General features: G+C 34.2%; 1 protein-coding gene across 2 annotated transcripts in view; it reads right to left on the minus strand.

The window, feature by feature from the left end:
- Window positions 1-821: 821 nt before the first annotated feature.
- The window catches only part of LOC129264884 (uncharacterized), a 33,362-nt gene continuing 7,786 nt past the window's right edge, over window positions 822-26,397 (minus strand). For both annotated transcript variants that reach the window (XM_064102048.1, XM_064102046.1), the window contains exons 2-10: window positions 25,021-25,138; window positions 19,541-19,589; window positions 18,809-18,890; window positions 15,370-15,509; window positions 10,118-10,197; window positions 7,344-7,719; window positions 5,572-5,665; window positions 4,944-5,112; window positions 822-3,034 (exon numbers count right to left, since the gene is read on the minus strand). In XM_064102048.1, the coding sequence (XP_063958118.1) occupies window positions 2,992-3,034; window positions 4,944-5,112; window positions 5,572-5,665; window positions 7,344-7,719; window positions 10,118-10,197; window positions 15,370-15,509; window positions 18,809-18,890; window positions 19,541-19,589; window positions 25,021-25,124 (1,137 nt within the window). In that variant the 5' untranslated portion in view covers window positions 25,125-25,138 and the 3' untranslated portion in view covers window positions 822-2,991. The remainder of the gene's footprint in view (window positions 3,035-4,943; window positions 5,113-5,571; window positions 5,666-7,343; window positions 7,720-10,117; window positions 10,198-15,369; window positions 15,510-18,808; window positions 18,891-19,540; window positions 19,590-25,020; window positions 25,139-26,397) is intronic.

The raw sequence follows: 26,397 nt of genomic DNA on the forward strand, positions 1-26,397 counted from the left end.
GAGAACAGTCAACGCGGTATTAGAAATGATCTTCAAAACCGGTTCAGAAAACCACCTCGTGATGTAGTTTTGAAACTCACTTTGCCTCAAACTGGTTTTAGCGTAAATGAGGACACAACCATTCTTCGGGAAGCGATCTTCGCATATTTCGAGCGCGCTACTCCACACACTGTCTATGGAATGCTTATGCTGCAATTTCAAATTTCATGAGAAACATGTCGCCCCACTGAGTGTTCCCATAGCAACAAGACCGCTTCACGTGAAGTGGTTTAAAAAACCACTTTCGGGAAATCAAATGGGAACGCTAGCAAAGCGATCTTCCAAAATAGTTTCCTGAACCGGTTTCCAGTTAACTAGTTTTAGAATGTATAATGAGAACGGTGTTATCGTCAAACCTAGATGACAAACCTAGAGGTTTGAGGCACATGCCCCATCAACTTCATGTCATATGCCAATTACTGTACATTCCAGGGGGCTGTATCATAAAGCTAAGTCATTTAATCAAGATTGGTGAACCTTTCTGATGCTGGATGAGATGCATCAAATTTTACATGTTTCAGCAATAGTCAATTTCAATAATCAAACTTGAAGTATTTAAGTTTCCATTCAAATGCTTGTTAAACATGAGAATTTTATTCTATTAAGATTGTCTTTCAACTGTAGCTGATCACAATCAACATGGTTGAGAATCTGATTAAACGCCAAGAAAGGATCACCAGTCTTGCATGAATAATAACACCACCCTGTGAAAAGGGGAACACACCTTCTAAATCTGTACACATGCTTATATACAATGAATGAGTAGTTGTACACAATTATCATCAATTATAAAGCAAATCATGCTTTAATGTATAACAAAAAACAAAGAAATGTATAAATCTCTCACTTTCAATTTTCAATCTGCAAAATATACACATAGAGATGAAATTGATAAAAAGGCAAGAAAATGGATTTTTGTCACTACATATCTTGAAATTTGAATAAGCATATACTGTACATGGTTTAACCATTCATCTAGAATGTTTGATTAAAAAACTTATCATACAAAGACAACTAAAGATTAGTTATAATGTAAAGTAGGAGGAAGAGGAGATGACGATGGTGACAAGAAGAATTACGTACACATGAATTGGGTATACATGGTTTATAGCTTCATCAAACAAGACATCTGTTTTTTTACACTATTGTGTCAGCTCTGAAAACATGATTATTTACTCCCCCAGGGTTAAAATTTGATTCAAAGAGAGCTCTAAAATCAAATGATTGACCGTCATAGGCTCATAAACAAAAGCTGCACAGACATATGATGCCATATGAATATGATGAACAATGATGACATAAAATCTATTTTAAACATGTTTTTTCTGAACAATTTCTCTCCTCTCAACTGTTGTTGTGTCATTATTCCTGACGAGGCAGTATTTCAAGATTCCTATGGGCTTTGTACAATGATCGTTGGTCAATCCTAACATCAGCCTGATTTCAAGTACAGTGTTATGGTTGGTGTAGGTGTTCTCCATCACCAATATAAGGTTTCAATGCAGACTGCCAGAAATATGTAGAGGTCAAGTCCAGTGTTGTGGCTGGTTAACTAATACCAGCACCATCTCTGTAACATCAGACATGGATATCACTGAATAACCTCAGTGAGCTTTGATCAAGTGACCCCTGACAAGCCCTGAAACTCGAGCTTTGAGCTCTGAATGACTTTTGTCCTTTGAATGGTTCTTAAATTTCATTTACAAGAATAATAGGATGGACTGATGTGAGGACAGATCAAAATAAGAGTCGATCTTGTCACAACACCTACTCAAACTTCATTACAAATAGCAGAAAGTACATTGCACTATAGGAGGTTTATCCCAACACCAACCTGATTTCAAGTATATTGTTAAAGGCGGGTGAATGACTTTCAACACCATACTTGTAATGACCTGATTGACTGCTGATGCTGTGATCTCCTATCATGAATTAGTTTGATTCTTCAAAGTTAAAACCATTATTAAATTACAAGAATGAAAATCAAATGGACAGACTGACGAAAGGACAGATTTAAATTTGAGAGATCAACAAATATAAGTCATCATACTCCTGACCCTCATGAATGGCATGTAGTTTTGTACATAAGGTCACCTTGACCTACTCTTCATCTTAGATGACAAAATAATTATATTTACTCTCTTGTAAATTCTCTTATAACATGTAACCTTGAAAATCGCTGTGCAGTTTTAAATAATTCAAGTAAACAAATAGATCTGAATTACATCAATGAAGTCAAAACAAACACCAAAGGCAATACAAAACGTATATTATTTCAGCCAATCTGCATAACTTACCATAAATAATATGCTCTATGTTGGTATATATTGTATGTGTCACTAATTTACACATCACATAAATAAGAGTACATGATGATTACAAATTAAAGTAAGATAAACTAAGTATTTCAAATGGTCATGCAAGAAAGGCTAACTCAAAAGGGCAAATGCCCATAACGTATGTATTTCTGGTACATCTTCAGCCCACAAAGTTAGAGAAATATTTTATGCCTTGTTCAGAGATACTGTACGTGTTCTGATATGCTTACCTAATTTTTGCCAATTACAGCAATGTTAATGAAAAAAAAAGATCTATTCAACATACTTTCCATAAATGGATCAATCACAGCATCTTTCATGACAGAAGAGTAGGAAGTTAGAAATCATAAACAACATCTGTTTTGTATTTTAGCAGAATTTTTTCTTTGATGGCCTTACAAAAATCTTAAAGTTTTGTCTATAGTTCAGTATACTGTAAAAGAAAAAGGCCTATGATTAACTTGAACTTATCAACTTTCTGCTTCTTTCTGAATAAGAATGTTGCAGCATACAATCCTATAGTGCTCTGCCTTGGATGGTAAATGAAAATATTTCTAGACAGATTCTGGGGCATGAAGCCAAATGTAAGGGGGAGGCACAAGTTCCAATTTAAGTACAGGATCTTGATCTTGGTTTAGTCTCGGAAGAAGAATTTTTTTACTGGTGTCACAACAGCACTGCACAGGAAGAAAAAAGAAGAGAAATTATGATCTTGACTTATTAAAATTGTGCCTATTTAATTTTCACACCTATGTATACTTAAAAAAAAATAGATTTGACAATGTTCTTCTTAAAATCATATAAGTTATTATGATTATTCTACATGTTCTATGAGAAGTCCAAACCATGTTTGATATTGTTGTAAAAAGGCAGAAAAAAAAAAATTGCTATTAATAATGATTTTTCATGATAAAGCACTCCCTTATTTACACACTGCCATGTAATGTTTACCAGTGTTCTGTGAAGCTAAGCTAAAATTGTTATTGCAAAACCTTTATTTGAATTTGATGAAACTTCAGCATCATAGCTTTATTCAAGCAGTAAAACCATACTTAACTTGGCATTTGATACAACCAGTAGATGGTAAGTATGCATCCATAATGTTTTAATTAGAAAAGTAAACGTAAAACCTAAATTCATTATGGTCAATGTTGTAAAGAGAGCCTTGGTGAGCAAGTACAAAGGAAAAACTAAGTCACGATCTTATCAACAGATACCAATTCGGCCCCCAAGTCTTAAAAAAACAAAAAAAAAAACAGTCCAACTACTCAGAGCTACATACTTGGTCTAACGCTTGCAACCTGTCACTTGAAATATGCAATCAATCAACAGAATTGGTTGAAGATTTGTGATTTATTGGTTAAAGTTTATGAAACCACTAGACGCTTTCCATGGTCTAGAGGTGAAGGGGTCCCTGGATGACCTTTGACCCCATCATCCTCAATATCACACATGTGGTATTACCCAAGGATCATTTGAATCAAGTGTGATCAAAATTGATGCAGAAATAAAGAAATGAGAGCAAGTTGGACAAAAACTTTAAAAAAAGGGATGGACATGACCTGTCATTTGACCTTTTGACCCTATCAACTTCATGGACCCACATGTGGTATTACTCAAGGATCATACATACTAAGTATGAACATACCTGGTGCACAAATAAAGAAATGAGAGCAAGTTGAACACAAACGTTAACATTTTTTTGTAACAGACCAACAGACTAACAGAAAAGGTGATCAGTAGTTCTCTGCCGAACTTGGCTAAAGCAGTAATTAGCAACACAAAATTGGCCCTCATCTCAAAACTACGATTGTCGCATGATTTCATGATCAATATGAGGCCAGCTATGACATGGCACCTAATACAGCATGGTAGAGGATAAAAATGACCCCCACAGAACAAGACACCAATTGAAATTGACAAGTTTAGATGACTCTCATTGGCATACATTTGTATCCACTATTCTGGTAAAGTTGCTCCTAGGCTTGTTTTAGAAGATGCCTGGAGATTGATCACTGATCAAGATTCTATTTCAAATTAAGTTTTTATACATGTTTTAGCGTCTGCTTGTCAGACTTCACTGACATCCACCTTTTTATAGTCTGTCAACCAGACTTTTATTGGTATCCAGACATGGATTTCCCAGCTTTTCGAGAAAACAAAATCCCTGATGAAGTTTACAAATTCCCTGATAATTATTTAAACCCATTCCCAGTTTTGCATGTTTTCTAAGTTGTCGCAGTGAATTACATGTATTTTCAGTATAAAAACAATAATGCAAAACTAAGTTAGTACTATTACACAGGCATGTAATGGCCTCCCTTCTCCCCATACAGCCATCCTTTCCTCACCTTATACAGAAAGAGGTTGGTATGCAACAAAATATAACAAGATTCGGATTGATAACCGTGCTTTCGACTTTAAGGCTGATCAAATTCCCTGATTTTTCCCTCATTTGAGGCATTTCCCCCTAATTTTAGGTATTTTTTATCAAATTCCCTGATTATTCCCTAACTGGAAAAAAGTAAAATAATTTTCCCTGATGGGCTGGGAACCCTGTACTACTGTAAGGTTCTATTGACTTACTCAAACATATGATGGACTATCCCTTTGTCAGTCTGCCCCTGCTCCTCTGCTGTGGTATCCTTCCCTGGACTGGCCATTTCCTGGAGCCTTAGCTGCTCCTGGAGGACATGTTGCTCCACTCGCTCTCGACCTGGATGTCCTGGGACACCAACTCTAGCAACCCCTCCATCTAAAGTTCAAAGAGCAAGAGACAGAAGTAATAGTTGAGGAGGTATAGAAATTGACATACATGTTGTCATATTTAAAAAAATCCTCCAAATGACGTGTGACCTTTGGAATCATTTAATATTTTCTCCAGCAAAAAAAAGAATAAAAAAATCATGTTTCTCTATATAAATGTAATTTCATCAAAGATCAGGACATTGATGGTGTAATTCTTATGATAAAAAGTTTTTTTTATAAATGTTTTGTACCATAAGTTCCAAAGTCACCACAAAATGAAAGCAATAATCATCACATTTACCCTTATACCTGCATGAAAAATTGTTTTTCCTTCTTTTTAATTGTCATCATGGCTATCTGAAAAATAATTAATTTTCAAAAATATGTTGAAGGATAGCAACACTTATCTAAATGCCTTAGCAATTATGTAACTAGACAAATGCAAACAAACAAATGAAGTACTCACCTGATGGCAGGACATGTTTTGGTGGCTTGTCTCCATTGCACTCAACATGGTCCTTATCCCACGATTCGTTTAAACTTGGAAATCTTTCTTGATCCTTTCAGATCATATTGAAAAGAAAAAAAAAGAAAGAATGGATGGATCAAATGATTTATCTAGTGCTGGATTTTAAAGAACTTATTGAGTATTGATAAGTGAATTATCCATTTTAAATCATAAAACACATATTGCTTAAATACTGAAGAAGTTTTATAACCTAATCCTGTTCCTAAGAAATCCAATTACTCTCTGATTCTAAGCACTATATGTGAGGTAAGAAGCCTTATTGCCACATTTACAAATATTATCTATTACTAGTATGTACTGCCAATGCTGGAGGCCGTTTCTTAAAAGCTGTTCGTAAGTTAAGAGCGACTGGTGAACCTTTTTTACGCGCTAAACCATCGCCAATGAATATACCATTTACCAAAAGAAACAATCACCAGTCGTTCTTAAAGTTGCTCTTAACTTACGAACAGCTTTATGAAACACTGAACAGCTTTATGAAACACCCACCAGTTTCACATTTATCATCTGTATTTGACAAATATCATAATTACAAGAAAAGTAATACGTGTAACACAAAAAAGGCAAAACAACAACAATATAAATAACAACGATGAAACAAAGTTAAAAGAACGCACAATTTCAAATAAACATGTTATGAAAAAGAACACTTGCTCATCCTTCTCTCTATCATCAACACTGATTTCAACAAGATTTCATTATAAGGTGCCATTAAATGATTAAAGAAACCATAATTGAATATGCAAAAAAAAAAAAAAAAATGAAGCCAATGGCCCAAGATAAAAGGTAAAGAACCAATAAAAATGTATGTTAACAAACACATTATATAAAACACATTCTGAAATGCCAATTTGCTTGTTATCAATATCCAAAAGAGTAAAATGATTTTAAGAATGTATGAAATCCTATCCCCACTGAACAAAAACTATTGCCAACCCTTAACAATTCATAATTTCAAAAGGAAAAAAAAAACAAATTTTATCTAAGTTCTAGAAACAGACTGGCACAAACTTGTCTTACATAATATGGTGAGTCTAATGCAGAGTTTGAAAAAGATTCTCACCCCTTTCTTCCCGTATTAGACTGTGTTTAGACTTAATTATCATGTTCCTTTTCCCAAACACCATCCAGCTCCATGACATTACTTATACCTTGACACATAAAGTACAAATTAACCAGAGTAATGCATGGGAATTTCTCATACGAATAACAAAAGAAAAATCATAAATAAACAGTTGATAATAATTAATAATAATAATAATAATAATAGTCAGTTCTTATGTAGAGCATAACACATAAAAATAAGTAAACCTTCTTCAAGTCAAATAATTGCCTTAGTAAAAACAATTTTTCAAAAAAAAAAGCTTGTATAAAATCATGTGCTTCCTTTAAGGCAAACATATTTTTTGGGGGTCTCTGAACGATTGTTCCCAGATTAAAGTCACTGCCATCCTGTTTATTATCTTTATCATCCAAAGAAATATTATCTAGAACTTTTGCCAACACGTCACAACAAACATCATGTCAATCCTTTTTCCTTTTGAGTATTTTTTATCATTCAAATTAAATATAAACTTTCATTAGTGGAAATGAAAATGAAATTAAACCAAACTTGAAATAAAACTATAAGGCACATCGACCAATTAAAATAAATTTCAAATCAAACTATAAACATTTTTTTTCTGGAACTTTGGACAACACAACCTTACCAAGGCCTTCCTTTGCACCAGATTACTAAATCCTGATTCTAACTCAGGTGAACGTTCCCTCTTCTGTCTCTCTATTTCTATCCTTTCCCTATTCTTCCTTCTAAATGTCTGTCCATCAAAATCATCTCCCATCCCTGTTCCATCTAAGCCTACATCAACAGGTGGAAAAGTGTTGCTACCTCTTCTCGGCTCCTCATTGCTGTTGTTGCTTGTGGAGTTTTTGTCGGACGTAAACCTGAGGGCCCGCTTCCTGAGGACACGGCCAGACTGGTTGGCGCTTGAAGCAAACCCACGTGATGGCGCCAAACGGCGATTGGAGCGTCGAGGAAGAGAGGAGCTCAATGTGGTTTTCGCTGGGATTGGTCTTCTCTGTGGTCTAGAGACCCATCACATACATAAATAAAAGAAAGAAAAAAAGTAGATTATCTGTCATGAATGTTTTTATCTCTTTCCCCATGTAAAACATCATTCTTTGTAAACTGAAACACATTAAGTGAATTAAAATGAAAGTGAAATTTGTAGACATGGTGTTCAAGCAAAAGCAGAAAGCTTGATTTCGAGTACTTTACCTCCAGAGGCTCATATTCAGAACTTAGGTTTATAAAACTGTGGTCTAAATTTTTCATTTAACTTTGGTAGCAGAAGATGGGACAGCATTACAAATGATGTAATAATTAAAAGAAACATTTTGAAGGCAAAATACTAACAAGTGGAGCGCCTCTGGCAGTCTCACCTGCATCGCGCGATTCAATATAGCAAAACTACTATAAAATAATTATTCACAAAAAAAAACATTCATATAATGATACAATACTACGTTCATTGAAAATAAATGACATTTGACCTTGATCATGCGACCTAGGACTTGTCAGTAATACTTGAATACCCCTATATCCACATTTTATAAACTATATCTATAAACTTTGAAAGTTATTACAGCAGTCTAATGATTACCTCCAAAATGACCTTTGACTTTGGTAATGTGACCTGAAACTTGCATGGGATGTTCAGTGATACTTGATTACTCTTATGTTCAAATTTTATGAACTAGATCCATACACTTACAGAGTTATGATGGTTATTCAACAAATACCCCCAACATGGCCAAAGTTCATTGACCTTAAGTGACCTTTGACCTTAGTCATGTGACCTGAAACTCGCACAGGATGTTAAGTGATACTTGATTACTCTTATGTCCAAGTTTCATGGATCAGATCCATAAACTTTCAAAGTTATTATGGTAATTCAACAGATACCCCCAATATGGCCAAAGTTCATTGACCTTTGACATTGGTCATGTGACCTGAAATTTGCACAGGATGTTCAGAGATACTTTAATTACTCTTATAACCAAGATTTATGCACTAGACCAATAAATCATCAAAGTTATGATGATAATTCAACAGATACCCCCAAAAGTTCATTGACCTTTGACATTGGTCATGTGACCTGAAAATCGCATAGGATGTTCAGTGATACTTGATTACTGTTATATAATAATAATAATAATAATAATAGCCAATTTTTATAAAGCGCTTTTCCCTGAATGGCTCAAAGCGCGTTACAGCATATTATATCCAAGTTTTATGAACTAGATCAACAAACTTTCAAAGCTATGATGGTAATTCAACATATACCTCCAACTTGGCCAAAGTTCATTGACCTTAAATGACCTTTGACCTTGATCATGTGACCTGAAACTCACCTAGGATGTTCAGTGATACTTGATTACTCTCATGTCCAAGTTTCATGAATCAGATCCATAAACATTTAAAGTTATGATGGTAATTCAACAGATACCCCCAACTTGGCCAAAGTTCATTGACTCTAAATGACCTTTGACCTTGATCATGTGACTTGAAACTCCAGCAGAATCTTCAGTAATACTTGATTAACCTTATGGCCAAGTTTCATGAACTAGGTCCATACACTTTCTAAGTAATGCTGTCATTTAAAAAACTTAACCTTCGGTTAAGATTTGGTGTTGACGCCGCCGTCGTCGGAAAAGCAGCGCCTATAGTCTCACTCTGCTTTGCAGGTGAGACAAAAATCAACATTTCCATTTTTTTTGGTATAATTCACATACAGTTTCATTCACCAAGTCCTTGTTTAACCAAGTTAATATTTTTTATTATTATATAATTATCTAATATTATCTATTATACAACATATTGGAGCTACTGTTACACTAAAAACTATGGTAGAAACTGTCACATATATCATTGGTATTCATCATCAGAACTCTGGCTGGGCCAGCTTACCGAAGAAACTATTTCTTTCCAATAATCGATCTATGAATTAAATCAACTTCTTTAGTGTTTAGGGGTGAAAGAACAAGCATATTGGAATAGATAAATAGTTACACACACAGTATTAGGTGACTTACATTCAAAATAAGGGGAAATCATAAAGGATATTGGCTGTACTCCCAGAGAATGTATCATCAACATTTTTGTCAGATCTGACTTTTTCTTGATTTTGATTGGCTGAGGAGCATTGTTACTATATGGTATCTGTGGGATAAAACAGCACTTGTCAGATAAAACATCTGACAAGTCCTTTAACACAATGTTCCCCTAATGCTTTTCTCTTCTACATCATACGGTAACACCAAAGATGGGGAAGAACAAGCAAATTGTACTACTGGTCTAAATGAGAAGTGAAATCCAGCTCATTTAATAGACTTATTACTGACCATATTTGGAAAAAATTGGCATTTGCATTGCTACTTGTATCAACAAAGATAAAGAAATAAGATTTTCATGTACATTTACCTTTTGTTTTGTTCACTCGATTTAGATGGAGATCTCCCTGTTTTCCTTTTGTTTGATTGTACATGCTCTTCTATAGTTTTCTACAATGAAAAAAAAAGTTAAAATAATGAATATACATATCTCTATGATCACACTTATTGTTTCAAATAAATGTTAACTTTGTATTTATAAGGACTTAGACACGCCATTCAAACACATTCCAAACGTGTATGATATTTTACAAAAAAGAAACACAAAACAGTAATGCATGCACAGTTAGTCAAAGGTTCACATTAAAAATTGTTCACTTTACCAAAACTGCAGCATCTACAGAAGTATTGGTGTAGCTGCCATGACTTCAAAATCAAAAAGTTTAATATGCTCTTTAATCTGAAACTTACTCATTCCACTTATTAGCCATATAACCATAATTTTTTCCCCACAAGCCTAATATGTAAAGGAAAATCCCCAATTTCTTTACCAAAATATTTAAGAATATCTTCTCCTTTTTTTATTATTCAACATAACAATAATAGCATTATTGTTTGTCAATAAAAATTTATTTACACCCGGAAAATCCTCACTTGATAAAAGTTGACATGAAGTAATGTTCTAATGTGTTATCATAAAATATTTGGTGAAGAGATCAAACTTTTCTCACACGGCACTGAAAGCTGTCATGAAGAATGAAAGAGACTACCAGAGGAAACATCAAAGACTCCTACATCTGAAGATCATACATGTAATCCTCCACTAATATCAGCTCAAATTATTGGGAAAGCTGTGCACCGTGCCTCTCAAAATCTACGTCTACATGTAAGTCCTTGAAGATGTAGAAGAAGTGATCCACACCCTAGCCAAGAAATTTGATGTGTAGCAACCACAAAGACAGAGATACAACAGATGGCCACAACAAGATACCAGATAACACTGTTGAAGCCATCAATCAAGGAGACCTACAGCTGATGACACAGCTCTCAGCATTCGTCCTATACCATTCATTTAACATTAACAGAGTGCCATTTTGAAAATGAGAAAGCACAAGCTAATGGTGAACATGTGGTGTTCCAGGTAAGTTATGCTGAAAATTTTGCAATCATACAGAGATTCAGAGCACTCATTGTGCTCATCAGCAAGTCGCTTTGTTCACAGCATGTGCACATCATGAGGATAAAGTAAAGTCCTACGTCATTGTCAGTGATGACCTTGTACATGCAATTGCCATATTCCTCCACCATCTCATCTTGGACTTCAATCAAGACACGAAAACAAAATTCTTTTCGGATGGCGCTGCAAGCCAGTTTATGCAGAGATACTTGTTTGAGAACATAACCAACTTCACTTTAAGGAGCTATAAGGCATTGACGCTACTAGTACTAGGCCACCAGCCAAGGCAAAATTGGGCAGGAGATGGAATAGGAGGCAACAAAGGTAGGTTTGGACTGCAACCAAAGCAGTAGGTTTGATTTAATGTTGCTCTAAACTTTGCAGCGGAGGCAGTAGAGAGGTGTTCGATGGAAAGAAGGATTTCAATGCAAGATGGAACAATGTAACTGTACTACCCAATACACATATGGTGTCAAGCATGTCATTCATACTGTCATCTACACAAGGGGCAATTCTCAAGAGTACAGTCTTGAAAACGACTGATGATCAGCATGCATATAGATCATCCACCTCATTAGCAGAGCTTCTATTCTAAAAAAAAAAACAAAAAAAAAACAGTTCACAATCCACATTGATAAACTTGTCCTACTTCAATATATGGATTACCTCCCCTTAAAAAGGGCTTGAAGTATGTTGCACAGGTGATATCCATGTCACTGATAGAACAAAGGAGTATGACGTGACACACTTGCATAATAATGATGATAAAGGTTAAGTGTTTGCAGAGAAAGATCTCACTAACAAGTACGAAGTAAAGGCAGACACTCAGATTGTGAAGTTACTGCCATTATAGACAATAGAGGCCGTCTTACTCTTCACTTTTGCAGAACCAATTGAATAAGCGAACTAATCATATCACATTCAACATGAAGATAGAAGACTTTTAGTTGATGCTGGATGCAATGCATCCGTCACCTTGTAAGCACACTTGACTGTACATAGTAACATGTGTGTTGTTTATTCTTATGTTCTATATCAACATGTAAATTGCTACAAAGGGTGCTTGCTATCTTCATTTTTTTTATTTGGAAATTGCAAACATTTTATTTTAGCTTCTTTGAGGACTTGGAGGGATTAGTGGGAGTATAAGTCAGTACAAGTGATATGTTTTGACTATGTTTGGTATTTAGTGTACAAAAATCTAAATTATGCAAAGTTCTACAGAGTCAGAATGTTCATTTTGAAAAGGATCACACTTGGTTTTAACTTAGTCGTAATTAACAAAATAATCAACCAATTTTCTTATGACAGGCGGCATATTATACCTACATGTAGAATAACACAGAATCCAATCAATAACTAAAAATCATGACAGCCATTTTAAATTCAGAGTTCAAACAAAATGTTTTCTCCTCAAATATGCATCCATAACCATACATATACCTCTCATCAATTAAGTTCATTACTATAAGTGTTAGTACTTTGAAAAAGTGGATACCAACAATTACTGTCATGTACCATTTCTCTGTAAATAAAGATTGCAGTACACAGATGGGCAATTCCATGGAAAATGTTCACTTTCGAGAAAAAATGAAGTTTCAGATTTCACTTAAGCAGTCAAATTTTCTTAAAAAGTAATCTATAAAGTTTCAATTTCCAATAGAAAAATCACAATATTGATAAAATTTTGTGTTTTTTTCCATCATCAAAAAAATAAAATAATAAATTGCAAAATCTAAAAAATGTGGCTATTTTTAAACAATTCATCTTTCCTGTCTCTACTAAAAGCAAATAAGGTCCCACAGGTCTCTTTTAACTTTTGTATTGATGATTAATGTTTAAATCAACAGAAAATCATTGTTATATTTCATGCCATTCATCAATTTTAGAGAAATCGATCTTCAGATTAATGTGATTTCTTTACCATTATCAGTGTCATGTCTGTTACGTTTTTCACTTAAAGTTTTCACAGCTTACAGGAAATTTGTCTGAAGGTACTGCAGATTCAGATTCTATGTTAGAATTAAACCCCCTACCATGTGTAGCAATCATTTTCCCTGACCACTTCTCATTTTCATAAAAATGGCGTAACGGACATGACACCTAATATATGACAAAAGGCAGCATTCACAAAAACAAAATATTAGGCTCAGTGTCACAGACTGTGGTCAGTCTCAATTGCTTGAGGATAGCTGGATGTAATAACTCCTAGAATCTGCATGTCATTCTAGCTATTTTTAGAAGTTGGTAAATGATGAAAGTTCAGCTCTTGTTCTGGTATATTTTTCTGAGAATTAATGGTATGCCACATAATATTAGGATAAGATGCAGCTAAATCTGGCAACATACTCAGATCACAATCTGCATCATTTGTGTTTGAACAATAATTGATTATCTTAGGTGTTTGCACTGACAGTTTGGAGCATGATAAAACTCCAACTTGTGAATTCATGAGATCTTTGATGACATTGCTTCAAAGTATCTGACTTTCACCAACCCTCAACTTCTTCAGTGATGGCACTGGCTCACATTTAAAACAAGTTTGTAAATATTCAGATATCTGTGTTACATGATGTAGCTCTATGAATCCATGAATCTACAGTGGCACTTCTTCATATCACAAAGCAAAGAGGCTGTGGAAGGAATGTGGCGCGATCAATAAATTATGTCATCATAGTATTTTGGTCAGCCATAATCATGATTTGAATGATGTATCTTCGTTTGTACACAAGCAGCGCAGACAATACAATGAAATTAGATACAGCCACATTTGTCAGCAAGCAAGATCGTAAGATTTAGTACATCCAAGATTTGATGAAAGGATGATTATACCAAGGATCTTTATTTTGAATGAAAAAAATCTCAGAAGCGATTTACAAACATTCCGATTACCTTATAACTCGTACATAATCGATAATGAAAGACTGGTTTCCAGGTACTGCTATTAAAATTTAAAATACTTTTTAATATAATTTTTTTAATCTTGAAATTGACATTAATACTAGTACATATATATGCTTTATCATAAAATACATTTTATAATACAGGTGTATGTTCATCTTGGATTTAATCAGGTCTGGTACATTTTGTTTTCTTCTCACAAAAAATCTGATTTGCTCTTCTCAGTGTGCCTATGGTACTATTAAAGCATTGTATTCTATATAAAATTATCATGTGGGCTATAGCTATTAAATTAATAATACCTGCCAAAAGTGCCAATAATATCTACATTTTTTTCTTAAGAATGTTAGTAAAGGTACTTTGCTGTTACATAATTACATTCATTATTCATATTTCTTTCATTTTGCAACTAAGAAGTGCTGATGAAGTTCACTTCGGAAGGGTGTCATGTCCGTTACGCTAGTGTATATTGTCAAATAGTAAGCCATGAATAAAAAATAATCTTTACTTTCAACTTTTTCTCTTTTAATTAGATGTGGGGGATGGTAGTAACTGGAAAATAATCATTAACTGTTGTTAACTGGTGTAAAAGAAATTTTTCCAAATATTTTTTTGTTTTATAAATATTGTACGCAAAGCCCCCCTCTTAAATTGCAAAATAATAGGAGATATTACAGATTACCAGTTATGATGTGTGTCTCTATCCTCTAGCCTTAACAAGTAACCAATTAGACTTGTACCATATCTTGTAATAAAATAATTATATTCGCTTACAAAAAGTGGACGAAACTGTCATGTCCGTTACGCTTCATGTGTCATGTCCGTTACGCTACATTTTGAGCTATGAATACAGAATGCACTGTAAAACTTTTGTTAAACACCATTTTATGGATAGAGCATGATCTTAAGGTTAAATTAACACCAGCGTCAGGTGCATGCAATCTAAGAATTCACAGGAATTTTGATAAGCAATAGGAGGTAAAAATGCTTCGTCCATTTCGTGTCATGTCCGTTACGCTGACAAAGAGTACAATTTCTCCGCAACTGTTCAACGAAACGATTTGAAATTTCATGTGTATGTAACTGATACTTAAATGTGTCTGATAAGCTCAGTAGCAATTATCAAAAGACTGCTAATTCTACTGTATAAACCTTTGAATTACAAAAATTTGTCTGAACGTCATGTCCGTTACGCTGGAATTGCCCAGATGATAAATTTGTTTGAATGCTGAAATATGTTTCTGAATGACATGTGATGACCTTACCTGAACAGGTGATTCCTGATGGATTTCTTGTTTTGACGTACAGAGTTGGAGATGAAGGATATACATATAAGAGAGAGCAACAAGTGGCTTATCTGGCAGTTTGAATACCACTTTGTCCGGGAGTTTCCATTCTTTCTTCTCTGCATTGGAAACAAACAAAAATGATATCATTGAAAATTACAGCAAATTCTCCCCAATATGTTTCATGGGGTAGTAATCATCTGCTTAGCATACTTGGATCAAGGTTGAATATTCAATGGGCAAGGTCTCCTACTTCCTGTTGTAGCTATACATGTAGGTACCCAACTGCTGGACAAATGAATACAACGTTAGAATTTGTCTTTATTTTTTTTAAAGTTTCTGGCCACTATACATCAAATTAAAAGACTAAATGCAGCCTGATTATCAATTTATCTTACAATATTTTTGTCACTGCAGCAGTGTGCAGTGAGATCTATGTAATTGTTGGCTGTATATATTTTGATATATGTTGTTAAAATTCAATTTCCACTAGATGTCTCATTTTGCACTCTATAGATTTTTCATAATCCCTTTCCACATGGAAGTCCAAAAGGGACTTGGTGTGTGTTACAGTATGTAGGCAGAGAGAGCCAAGTCTAAGAGCAAACTGTAGGTCCACATTTTATTGTTCTAATCTGTATAGGATTGGCCCAGTTCATTGTTTGTTAGGTGCTGAGCACTGGGTAGTTCCAGCTTCGTTGTAGTTTCTAATTAGAAACCGGGGTAATGATAAGCACAATGTAAAGTGCTATGAAACAAAGTGTAATAAGCACTGTATAAATGCAACTATTATTATTATTACTATTATCAATGAGCAATCAGGCTTGGTCAGAACCTTTATAGAGAGATGTAAAAAACCAAGAGACTTCAGTTTTTGTTAAAACACATAGAAGAGAGAACTCCAGTTGACTGTCAAGATATTTCTTGTATTGATTGCAACTAAGTGCACTTGTCTCATAGCCTCCAATTGTATTCTTTTTCACATTTTTGGACTGTGAGATGAAGATTAATAACAGCCACATAAGCCACACCAAAGTCTGTGAATATATTTCTGTTGGAGTAAAAGTAGTTAGCCGTCCTTTTATCGAGGAAAAAGGGTGGCAGCCACAATAAAATACAACTGCTATAGACATCTATGCTTCGGCACGAGTGAGCAAGAAACATTGGTGAGAATGACGTTGCTGAAAAGAGCTACCAGTGACCAGGACCTGCTGAGCCAAGTGAGTGGTAGCAGTAGCAGACTGAGCAGGAGATCAAGTAGATCAGCAAAAAGTAAACTTTCTGCCCTTAGAGCCTCACTGGAAGCTAAAAAGGAAAATGAGAGTAATATGTTAAAGTTGCTAAAGGAGCAGAGGACAAAGAAGCCTCTCATAAAATCAGAAGGCTATTCTTGAACAAAAATTGAAGACTCTTGAGCCTGAACAGGAAGGCGTGGAAATGCCTATCGTAGTGAACAGAATGTGATTGCTGCCCATAAGTCTTTAGAAGCCACAGATTTAAAAATATCAGAAATAGCTAGGTTGGAAGAATGCTCCATAGGTGACAGTGAAACTGATGAGGTTTCTATACAAATTCAAAAAAAAAAAGACTTAAATAATTTCTCCTGAATGATTGCTAGATAATTTAATTCATCAATTACAAATTAAGCCTCAAGTGCCAATTAGGAATCCTTTAATTATTTGTATACTCTATGTATCACGCATATAACTTGTATTATAATGTACATATTACATAACTGTAAATATTGTTTTTTTTTGGTATAAAACAACAATTCAGTTGCTATTAATAACAATATCAGGGAGGGCCTACATTATACAACCTCTGCTTTTCAGTTGGCCCTCCCTCCCTTTCAATTATTTATATTTCAATTTGATAATTGTCTATTGTAATGTTATGTTATTGCTTTTTGTATATACTTCAAATGTTATTATATGTTACTATGTCAATCGTATGATAATTGTAAATATGAAATTGAAAGTGGAAAAATAAATTGAATTGAATACTCCAGCCAGTAGCCCAGCAGTGCCAGCAGGATGGGATACAGTCGCATCATAACTGGAAGGTTGCCAGCAACAGCTGTCTCGTTTTGCAGCAGGACAAAATGCAGCCAATAACCAACTAGACACATTAAGCCAACTCCCAAAGATCAATGTATCGATCTTCTCCGGTGATCCTCTGCAGTACAACGCTGTGGAAAAATGCCTTTGACTGTACAGTGGATACAAAGCCAATTGGTGAGCAATACAAATTGAATTATTTGAATGCATATGTCAGTGGCTGGGCTATAATGGAGACAGTAGAGCACCATCTTTTGATAGGAGGGACTGATGCGTACCAAGGGGCTTTGAAGCAGTTAGCAGTGTTAATTATCATTGATGTTATTGAATATAATTCAAATGGCAATTATTTGTATTGTAAATGTTTATTATAAATGTATGAAAATAATTTGTATTATTCTCTACGTTCTTATGGAAATAAAATCTGAATCTGAAGACAGGTTTGGTGATCCCAACACAGTAAGCATCTCATACACAAAGAGACTGACTTCATGGCCGAAGATTTCAAGCCGTGATGCCAATGGATTGAGGGACTTTGCAGATTTTCTTCAAAAAGTTGTGGCAGCCAAGAGAAGAGTCCGCAACTTGGGAATTTCGTATTACCCTCAAGAAAACGTAAAGCTTGTGGAGAAATTACCAGAGTATTAGGAGGGAAAGTGGCACGATGAAATTAATAGATGGCATCCTCATAAAGGCCCACTAAGCTTCCCTTCATTCGCAGAATTGGCTGAATTTGTTATGAGAGCAGTGAACAACGCAAACATCCCTGAGTTGGAGTCATTATCTAAGGAGTCTAAGCTGAGCTTCCAAGTGAATCAAAGGAGTACAAAAGTGAGAACCCTTCTTACAAAATACAAATGGACATGATAATGACCCTAACAAGTGGTCCAAATATCATCTTAGCAAAGGCATGGCATCTACTCTATATGCCCCTTTTGCGAGAGATCATCACATTGATGAGATCTTGAAAAACCCCATCCGGGTGAGAAAAGTATTCTTCAGCTTTTTCTTAATCCCTTTCCACATGAAGTTCCATATGATTTCTTTTCTTCTCTTACTTGTATTTGCTCTGAAGTACCTTGAGGATCTTATTAAGTTTGAAACCCTATATCTATTATTATTAATTAAAACTGAGCAACTATTTACTCTGCAAATTTTTTCTTCCTGTCATAGTTTTATGTAATACAATGGCAACACAGTACACCCGCTTTCACTCCCAAGACTAATATCAGAGAAAAGACTCATTAGCATTGGGCAAAAACTGAGGAAGTAGTTCACTATAAAAAGATTCCCCTGATTTACTGGCATGAGAATAAATGGCTACACTGTATAGATAGTATTATGTCATGCCTAGACCATACCTGGCTTTACAACTAAATGCTGTGTCCTCATCATTACTGGGTCGACGTTTTCAGGGATGCACAAAACAGACCTTATAATATCCTGTAGATAAAGTGAGAAATCAAATGTAATTTTAGTACAAAGTATCTCAACAAAAAAAAAGTAATTTTTTATTCTCAGTCACTTTTCCTGCATAGGCAAATGATTTATGACTTTCAATTTATTTACATCAATACAAGATTCATTTTTTTCTTCTTAACTTTGAAATCTTATAAAAAGTCACACATGGATAAGCAAGAATTTGACATTTCTAAGTTAAAATCAAAGTGCAGAGATAAGTGGATATAATTTGTTAGGATATAATGACCTTGCAGTAACAGGGATTGCATATTAGCATCTCTTTCATGTTTTTTTAATTGTATCTTTCATTTGGCCATTAAACATACTTGTGCCGGCTTTAAAGGCTAGGCCTGGATAACAATATTGCCATCAATGCGCAAGAACACTGCAATATTATTACTGATTTCACTTTCATTGAATTAGAATATCATAATCATCCTTTCAGTTCAGGATTTTATTTCTACTTTGGTTTGATTCTGTTTTGCTAGATGTCTTAACAGTGAAAAACAAAGCTAAATATGAGAAATGAGACCTGAAAGTTGTTGCTTCATATACATATATTTTGGTCCATTTTTTCTGCTATCAGATATTCAGAGAATTGTTATGGATGATAAGTAAACCAAACTACTTACCTCTACTTCTTCTTGCAGTGATCTGTCATCAACATAGTCGCTAATAATTCTGGAAAACAATAAGAGATTAATGATATCATAAAGATGCAACATATATGCAGTTACTATCAGGTTATTTCAATTCCATTCTTTGACTCCTATATTACCAACTGTCTTCATGCCAGCTTGAGTTTGCTTTTAATTTTTATCTACTAGTAATTCACTTACTGTGGGTATTTTTATTTCATCTGATACAAATGCAAGGACATTTTTCAATTCTTATAATTGAATGACAACAATGAATGCAGGTTGTGAGGTATACACATGGCAAATAAACCATTTCCTCATTTATATTTCTTGATATCAAACATTCCAATTATTGACATCAGGAATTGCCTTTTGTAAACAATGCAAATATCAATTCAAGAATCAAAGTCTTTAAATTGGCTTTTGTAAACAATGCAAATATCAAGAATAAAAGTCTTTATACAGTGTGTATACAAAAAAAAAACGGGACAGTTAAGAAAAGTCTATCAAAATTTTGTTTCAAATTATGATGTATGTATTTTGATATTAATAGATGCTCTGATGTCTTATCTTTCAAATGCTTTAAAAAAAAAATTAGTTTCTTTCATGCTTGAGCGAACACAAGACGTTTTTTTGAGAGGTTAAAAAAAAGGCTTGCGCCAAATGCCAGAAAATGAGAAAATATTGATCATCAGACTTCTTGCTCGTTTTTATTCAATTTGCTCTCATTTCTTTATTAGGTGGTCTGTCAACGACAGATCACCTATTAGTTTTGTCAGAATTTTCTTTCTTCTTTATTATTTATTTTTATTTATTTCCGCCAATTTTTTGTTCCTAGGATAACTCCAGATCGGTTTTGTCAATTTCTTTCAATTTTGGCACAGTCAAAGGTCATTGTCATAAGACGTGACAATAACATTTTCAAGGTCATCAGGTCATGATGACGTCATCTAGACGCCATTTTGTAAAATCACATTATCAATCATATCTCCATTATCAAATATCAAAAATTAACAATATTTACATCACATTAACTTCAGGTCAAGGGTCAACAGTTCATGTCATCAAAGGTCACCTGGTGGTCGCGACGCGCGCGTATGCGCTCGTCAAAATTTCAAATTGCTCAAAATCACTTTTTGACCAAAGTAGAGTACGTCATTTTAAGCATTTCAAAAATTTGCGCACGCACACGTATGCGCGCGCGTTTCTGCGCGTAATGCCTTCAAGGCAACGCAGAAACGCCGTTTTTTTTTATATCATTGCATTGATAATATAATTCTGAGCAATTTGATACCTTCATCAACCTTCTACGACCATTAATAACGAAATTAACACCCGTTAAAGTTTGCAGCACGTGTGCGCGCGAGCTCTTACTATAGGCCATATATGGGCAAAAACATGCCTATTAAAAATTCACTGTAGCTCTTTAAATAGTGCGTTGACCCCCATTTTTTTTTCATATATCGATAGAGTATGAGTTGTAGATTTGATTTCATGTCACCATTGTCCCTCAATTTGATCATGACGTCATCATAATGGCGTCGGAAGTTAAAATATCCATTTTCCTTGTTATGACGTCATAATAATTATGCAAATTAGGCTTTAACTCCGTGAATATCGGTCAATTTTCGCCCAATTTTCGATACGTTGTAGTTTAGAATGTACTCATTCTCCTCAGTTAACATGAATTTTCATTTTGAAAAACGCATCATGGCATAAAATAGCGATCAAAAGAGGCATGTCATTTTTCCTCATTTTGCGTGTAATCTCTATGGGACATGACTTTTTCTCAAAACTAGATTCTACATTCCTCTTTTTCGTGAGCTATATCTCCACTTTTTCTTGTCAGTTGTCTCTGAGCTTTTAAAATGTTGTAGCTGAGATTCTAAGCTTTCGGAAGTGTGCCCTCCATTTTTTGATCAGATGCCGGGATCATGCCCGTTTTTCGCTTGCAAAATTGGATTTGCAATTCTCAAATTTGCTTACGTGTAAACTCTATGGGGAATGTCGTGGCTCAATGGATAACGCACTTGACTTGCGTTCTCGGGGGCGCAGGTTCGAGTCCTGGGGTAAACAAGATGATTTTTTTTTCATTTTTTTTTCTTTTTTACCACCTCGTACATGATCCTTTATGATAATTAAAAGGTATAAAAGTTAAAATTTAGCAAGATAAAACAGACTATAATTACTTTTTTCATATCACATGTATTGTCATATATCAAAGAGACCATTTTCACAGTGCTTTATCATCTCCCGTCTTTCACAAGTATTCCATCCATAATGAACATTCCGTTGTCATCATGAAGATCATATTGATCTGCTGGAACATGGTAATGGTGATCATGATGGCGAGAATAAGGACAGACCACCTAATTCGTCCGCATGACGAATTAAAATCTAGTTTCTATTGGTTTTCCAGGTCAAATGTCCGCAGATTGAAACCAATCGTCCATATAGGTATTTCAAATGTCCGTGTACATGAACAAATGTCCGCATAAGAATATGGATGTCCGATTAGGGATTTCAAATGTCCACGTAGGTTCAAAGTGTCCATATAGCTAAATCAAATATCCGATTAGGGAAACCAAAAGTCACATAGGGAACGAAATGTCCAATTAGAGAGTGTAATGTCCCACTAGGGAAAACAAATGTCGTATAGGGATCTCAATTGTCCACGGTTTAAAATAATGATGACTCGAACGTGATAAGTTCATTTTTTCATCTTTCGCTTTTTCATTTTCTGTCACTCAGCTTTCCCTTTTTCTTCCTGCTCGATCTATCCATTTCTTAGGCAAGGGATTTCCCCCCCCCCCCTCGTTTCACAAATTTGCTGATCTCCTTGATTTTTATCCTTATTTTTATTTATTTATTCATTCATTTTATATATATATATATATATATTTTTTTTTTTTTTGGGGGGGGGTCTTGGCCCTGTATGTTTTCTTCGTCTTATTTATTTATTTTGTACACCTTTATATATTTCTTCCCTTTTCATTCTACCCCGCCCCTGTTTTGGAGCCGTTTATGTGGAGATGGAGCGCCTTTTTGTATCAGGCTCTTTTCTCTTCCTTCCATTTATTCCACCATTTCAACTTTTCCTTCTCAACTCAATTGTTATAGGAAAACTAACAAATGTCATACAGTGATTTCAATAGTCTCTATGGGTGTAAAATTTTCAGTTTCTTGCATATTCTGTTGTTTATTTACCAAATTATTATATTCCTTCCACTACATATCGAACACCACACAACATGATTTACAGACAAACTATGGATATTATTTACAATATTTTTTTACTCCAGCCCAGAATATAAAAATCTTAACATGGCATTTAATTTCATAATTCATATGAAAAACTCATTATTTGTAAACATGTTTGTTCCTTACAGTTATGGAACCTATTTAACTCATAAAATAATCATTGTTTAACTCTTCATATGAAGTATCAGTTTATATATAGATAAATTTCCTCAGTCTCTCACCCATCCCAAACATGTAATTTATCTTCTTGCAGGCACAAATGAACATTATTTCTATCTATATGTTTGTATTTTATCATGAATACATCTACAACCTTATTTTTGTGCCATATGCTAAACCATCTCTTCATGAAAATGCATGTTAATTCAAGACGGTTACATTTCATACACTCATTTGCATTACCTGAGGCATAACGTGCAACAACCTTGAATGCTGTCAGAAATCCTCTTAATTATATTTTGGTAATTCTTTTTGGTAATTCAGATAAACGTCTTAGACGATGTAATTTTCAATGTTGGATTTGATTTTAATTACTTTAAGTCAATTTAATTAGATGGGGTGGGTAGGGTGTATCTAACTCGATAAGAAGTAATCATTTTGATAGGCTCACTCAGGCAGGGTAGCCGTTTCAAATTCTTGTTGTTTAAAAAATCATCATTATGCAACTAACCTTGATTTATTAAAAGTACCTCTTATTCCTTAATTAATTCAATCAATAGTTCTGTCATCTTTATTAACGATTACTCATCTTTAACATCTTTTTCATCATTGTTCATTACCTTACATCATTACCTTGTTTTGGACCCTATATGGAAGACTAGAAGAGTGATGCCTACATTGTCAATGTTCGATGAGAACAGATAAACGAGAGTTATCACAAATTCCTAGAAAGCAAGTGAACACTTTTTGCGAGAGTGATCACGAATTTCCTTGTTGACCATAGTAGATTGCGAGACAAATGAATACCCTCTAGCGAGAACAGATATTTAGACAGAACAATCAATTTCAACGCATTTTCCTTTAAATAAATGTTATTTATGCTACACTCTCGGTATGAAGCATGTTTATTTATGTTAAGCTTTCAATAAATTTTCAAGTATTTTCTTTCAATAAACCAAATTATAATTGGTTTTTACCATATTGTTTGAATAATCTTTACTACTGAACAGAATTTCGATACTTAATGTGTACATTTGTCATACATTATAAGAAAAATTCAATCTCTTTTCAGCATCATTAGCAATGGACATTTGAATTACCTAAACGACATTTGATTTACCTAAGTACGACTTGATGTCTTAATTTATGCATGATTATGTAACATTTGCTATTGAACAGATATTTGAATTCCCTATGGACATCTTATTTACCTATTAGGACATTCGATTTGCAAGATGGACATTTGATTTACCTATTGAAAATAAATTCTATTGTGTGGACATTTGACTTCTCTAAGGACATTTTATTCATCTATTGGGATACAAGTCTGGCTAATGAGACATTTGAATTCCCTATTGACATTTGAATTACCTAATCGGACACTTGCTCTGACACGGCGGACATTTGACCTGGAAAACCTATACATCAATTATGTTTATACTTGGTAAATATTATCGTTGGATAATTTTACATATCTGTCCATGAGGATGAGGTTGAAGGTCGTCTAGGGGTCAAAAGGTCATATGATATGTGGTCGTGTCTATCTTTTTTTGAAGTTTTTGTTCAACTTGCTCTGATTTCTTTATTTCTGCATCAATCATATTCATACTTGACACATATGATGGTTCGCAAATAACATTGATTCATTTAAATACGTTATCTTTCAAAGGCAACAAAACCTTTGCAGCGTACAATAAATTTTCTAATTTTCTGCTACTTGGCGCAAGCCTTTTTTAACCCCTCACAAAAGTGTTCTGTGTTTGCTCAAGCATGAACAAAACTGATATTGTTTAATGGCATTTGAAAGATAAGACTTCAGATCATTTATTAACAACAAAATATAGACATCATAATTTGAAACAAAATTTTGATAGACTTTTCAAAACTGTCCTGTTTTTTTTTTATACGCACTGTATAGTATAATGAAATCATTTTGCGTTGTCAACAAAATACTTTAGTAAAAAGAACAAGAAAGAGGATTAAATGAGAAAACAGCTTGCCATACGTGAATATGTATATGCTGGCTAAAAAGTCAGCCTCTTTTCATTACTCACCCTTCATTGAGTGGAGGCATCAGAGTCTTGATCTTGCAGACTTTGTCATTATACAGGATGCAACGGCAGTCTTTACCTGGTAGTTTGAACTTTGTTAGTGACATCGTGTACTTTATACCTGGATAAAGAAGACAAAAGTACACATAAACTAGGGCTGAGTCAGAACGTTCAAAGGCTGTTCACATGGATAACTAAATAAAAAATAAATACAAATACAAACCTTCCCCAAAAGTTGGTGAAATTTTACATTTTTATATCCAAATAAAGGTCCATCTATTTCCCATATTTCCTTGAAATTAGTATGATTTAGTTGAAACTATCAAGAAAATGAAGAATATTCCCTTCTTTCTTGACTCTGAAAAATCGTTTTTGATTGATTCTTTAAAATATCACTTTTGTAACCAAAAATACTCAGTTCCATAGTTATCATTTCATTTTTCATCATTAGCTTTGGGATCATTTTTTTCATTTACCAGAGCACTCAGAATTTAATTTTGAGCATTATTTTGTGTGGGCCCTCCATTGGTGGAAAGTAAAGTTTGTCTGAATTTTCACCAAACAATCTCTCTTTTTGAAACTTGAGTATATATATAATCATTATAATACTTATTTATAATCAAGTTTCAAATTTTATTATTTGTTAAATAATAATTTTTATCTATAAATTGTTCTACAAAACAGCATTTTGTAATATCGCTTTTCGAAGCTACGTCATAACGAAGCGGTTCAAGGGTCAAGCCTATTGTATTTGCGGTGTTTACGAATGGATCGAGGGATATCCTCTCATTTTTTCATATTTATACAAACAATATTTTAACCCCTTCAAACGCATTAGGTGTATGAAGGTTCATAGATAAATAAAATCAAGAGAAACAAACCGATTTCACCCTCTAAATATGGATTTCCTAGGGAAATCCATCCTTGTATAGTATACAAGTCTCGCTTATGCTAATATGGCAACCATTTCTAGGCTCCGTGTAGACCAAAAGCTTCAGTCACTGCATTTGGTTGTTCTGCTGAACTGCATTGGCTCCACTCACCAATACATGTACATGAATGGGGATGATAGTAAAATGTCAGAAATTGTTAAATAAATCCCCACAAACGAAGGTTATTCCTGTCTAGGCTCCGTGATGAAAATTATAGACCCTAGACCTATGTAAAAATATTTTAAAATATCATCAAAGAGTCCTCAAGGCTACATTGAACTCACATTTTTTATATATGCTTGCAAAATCATATCGTGTAGATCAAAAGCTTCGGGATTGGTCTCTGTTATATTATTGGTTGTTCCACTGAACTCCGTCGGTTCCACAAACCAATTACAGAGACCGATGTTCTAACTCGATCTGTACAGGGACTCAATGGCCATATATG

This window comes from Lytechinus pictus, chromosome 7 (genome assembly GCF_037042905.1).
Source record: "Lytechinus pictus isolate F3 Inbred chromosome 7, Lp3.0, whole genome shotgun sequence".
In the NCBI taxonomy this organism is placed as follows: domain Eukaryota; kingdom Metazoa; phylum Echinodermata; class Echinoidea; order Temnopleuroida; family Toxopneustidae; genus Lytechinus; species Lytechinus pictus.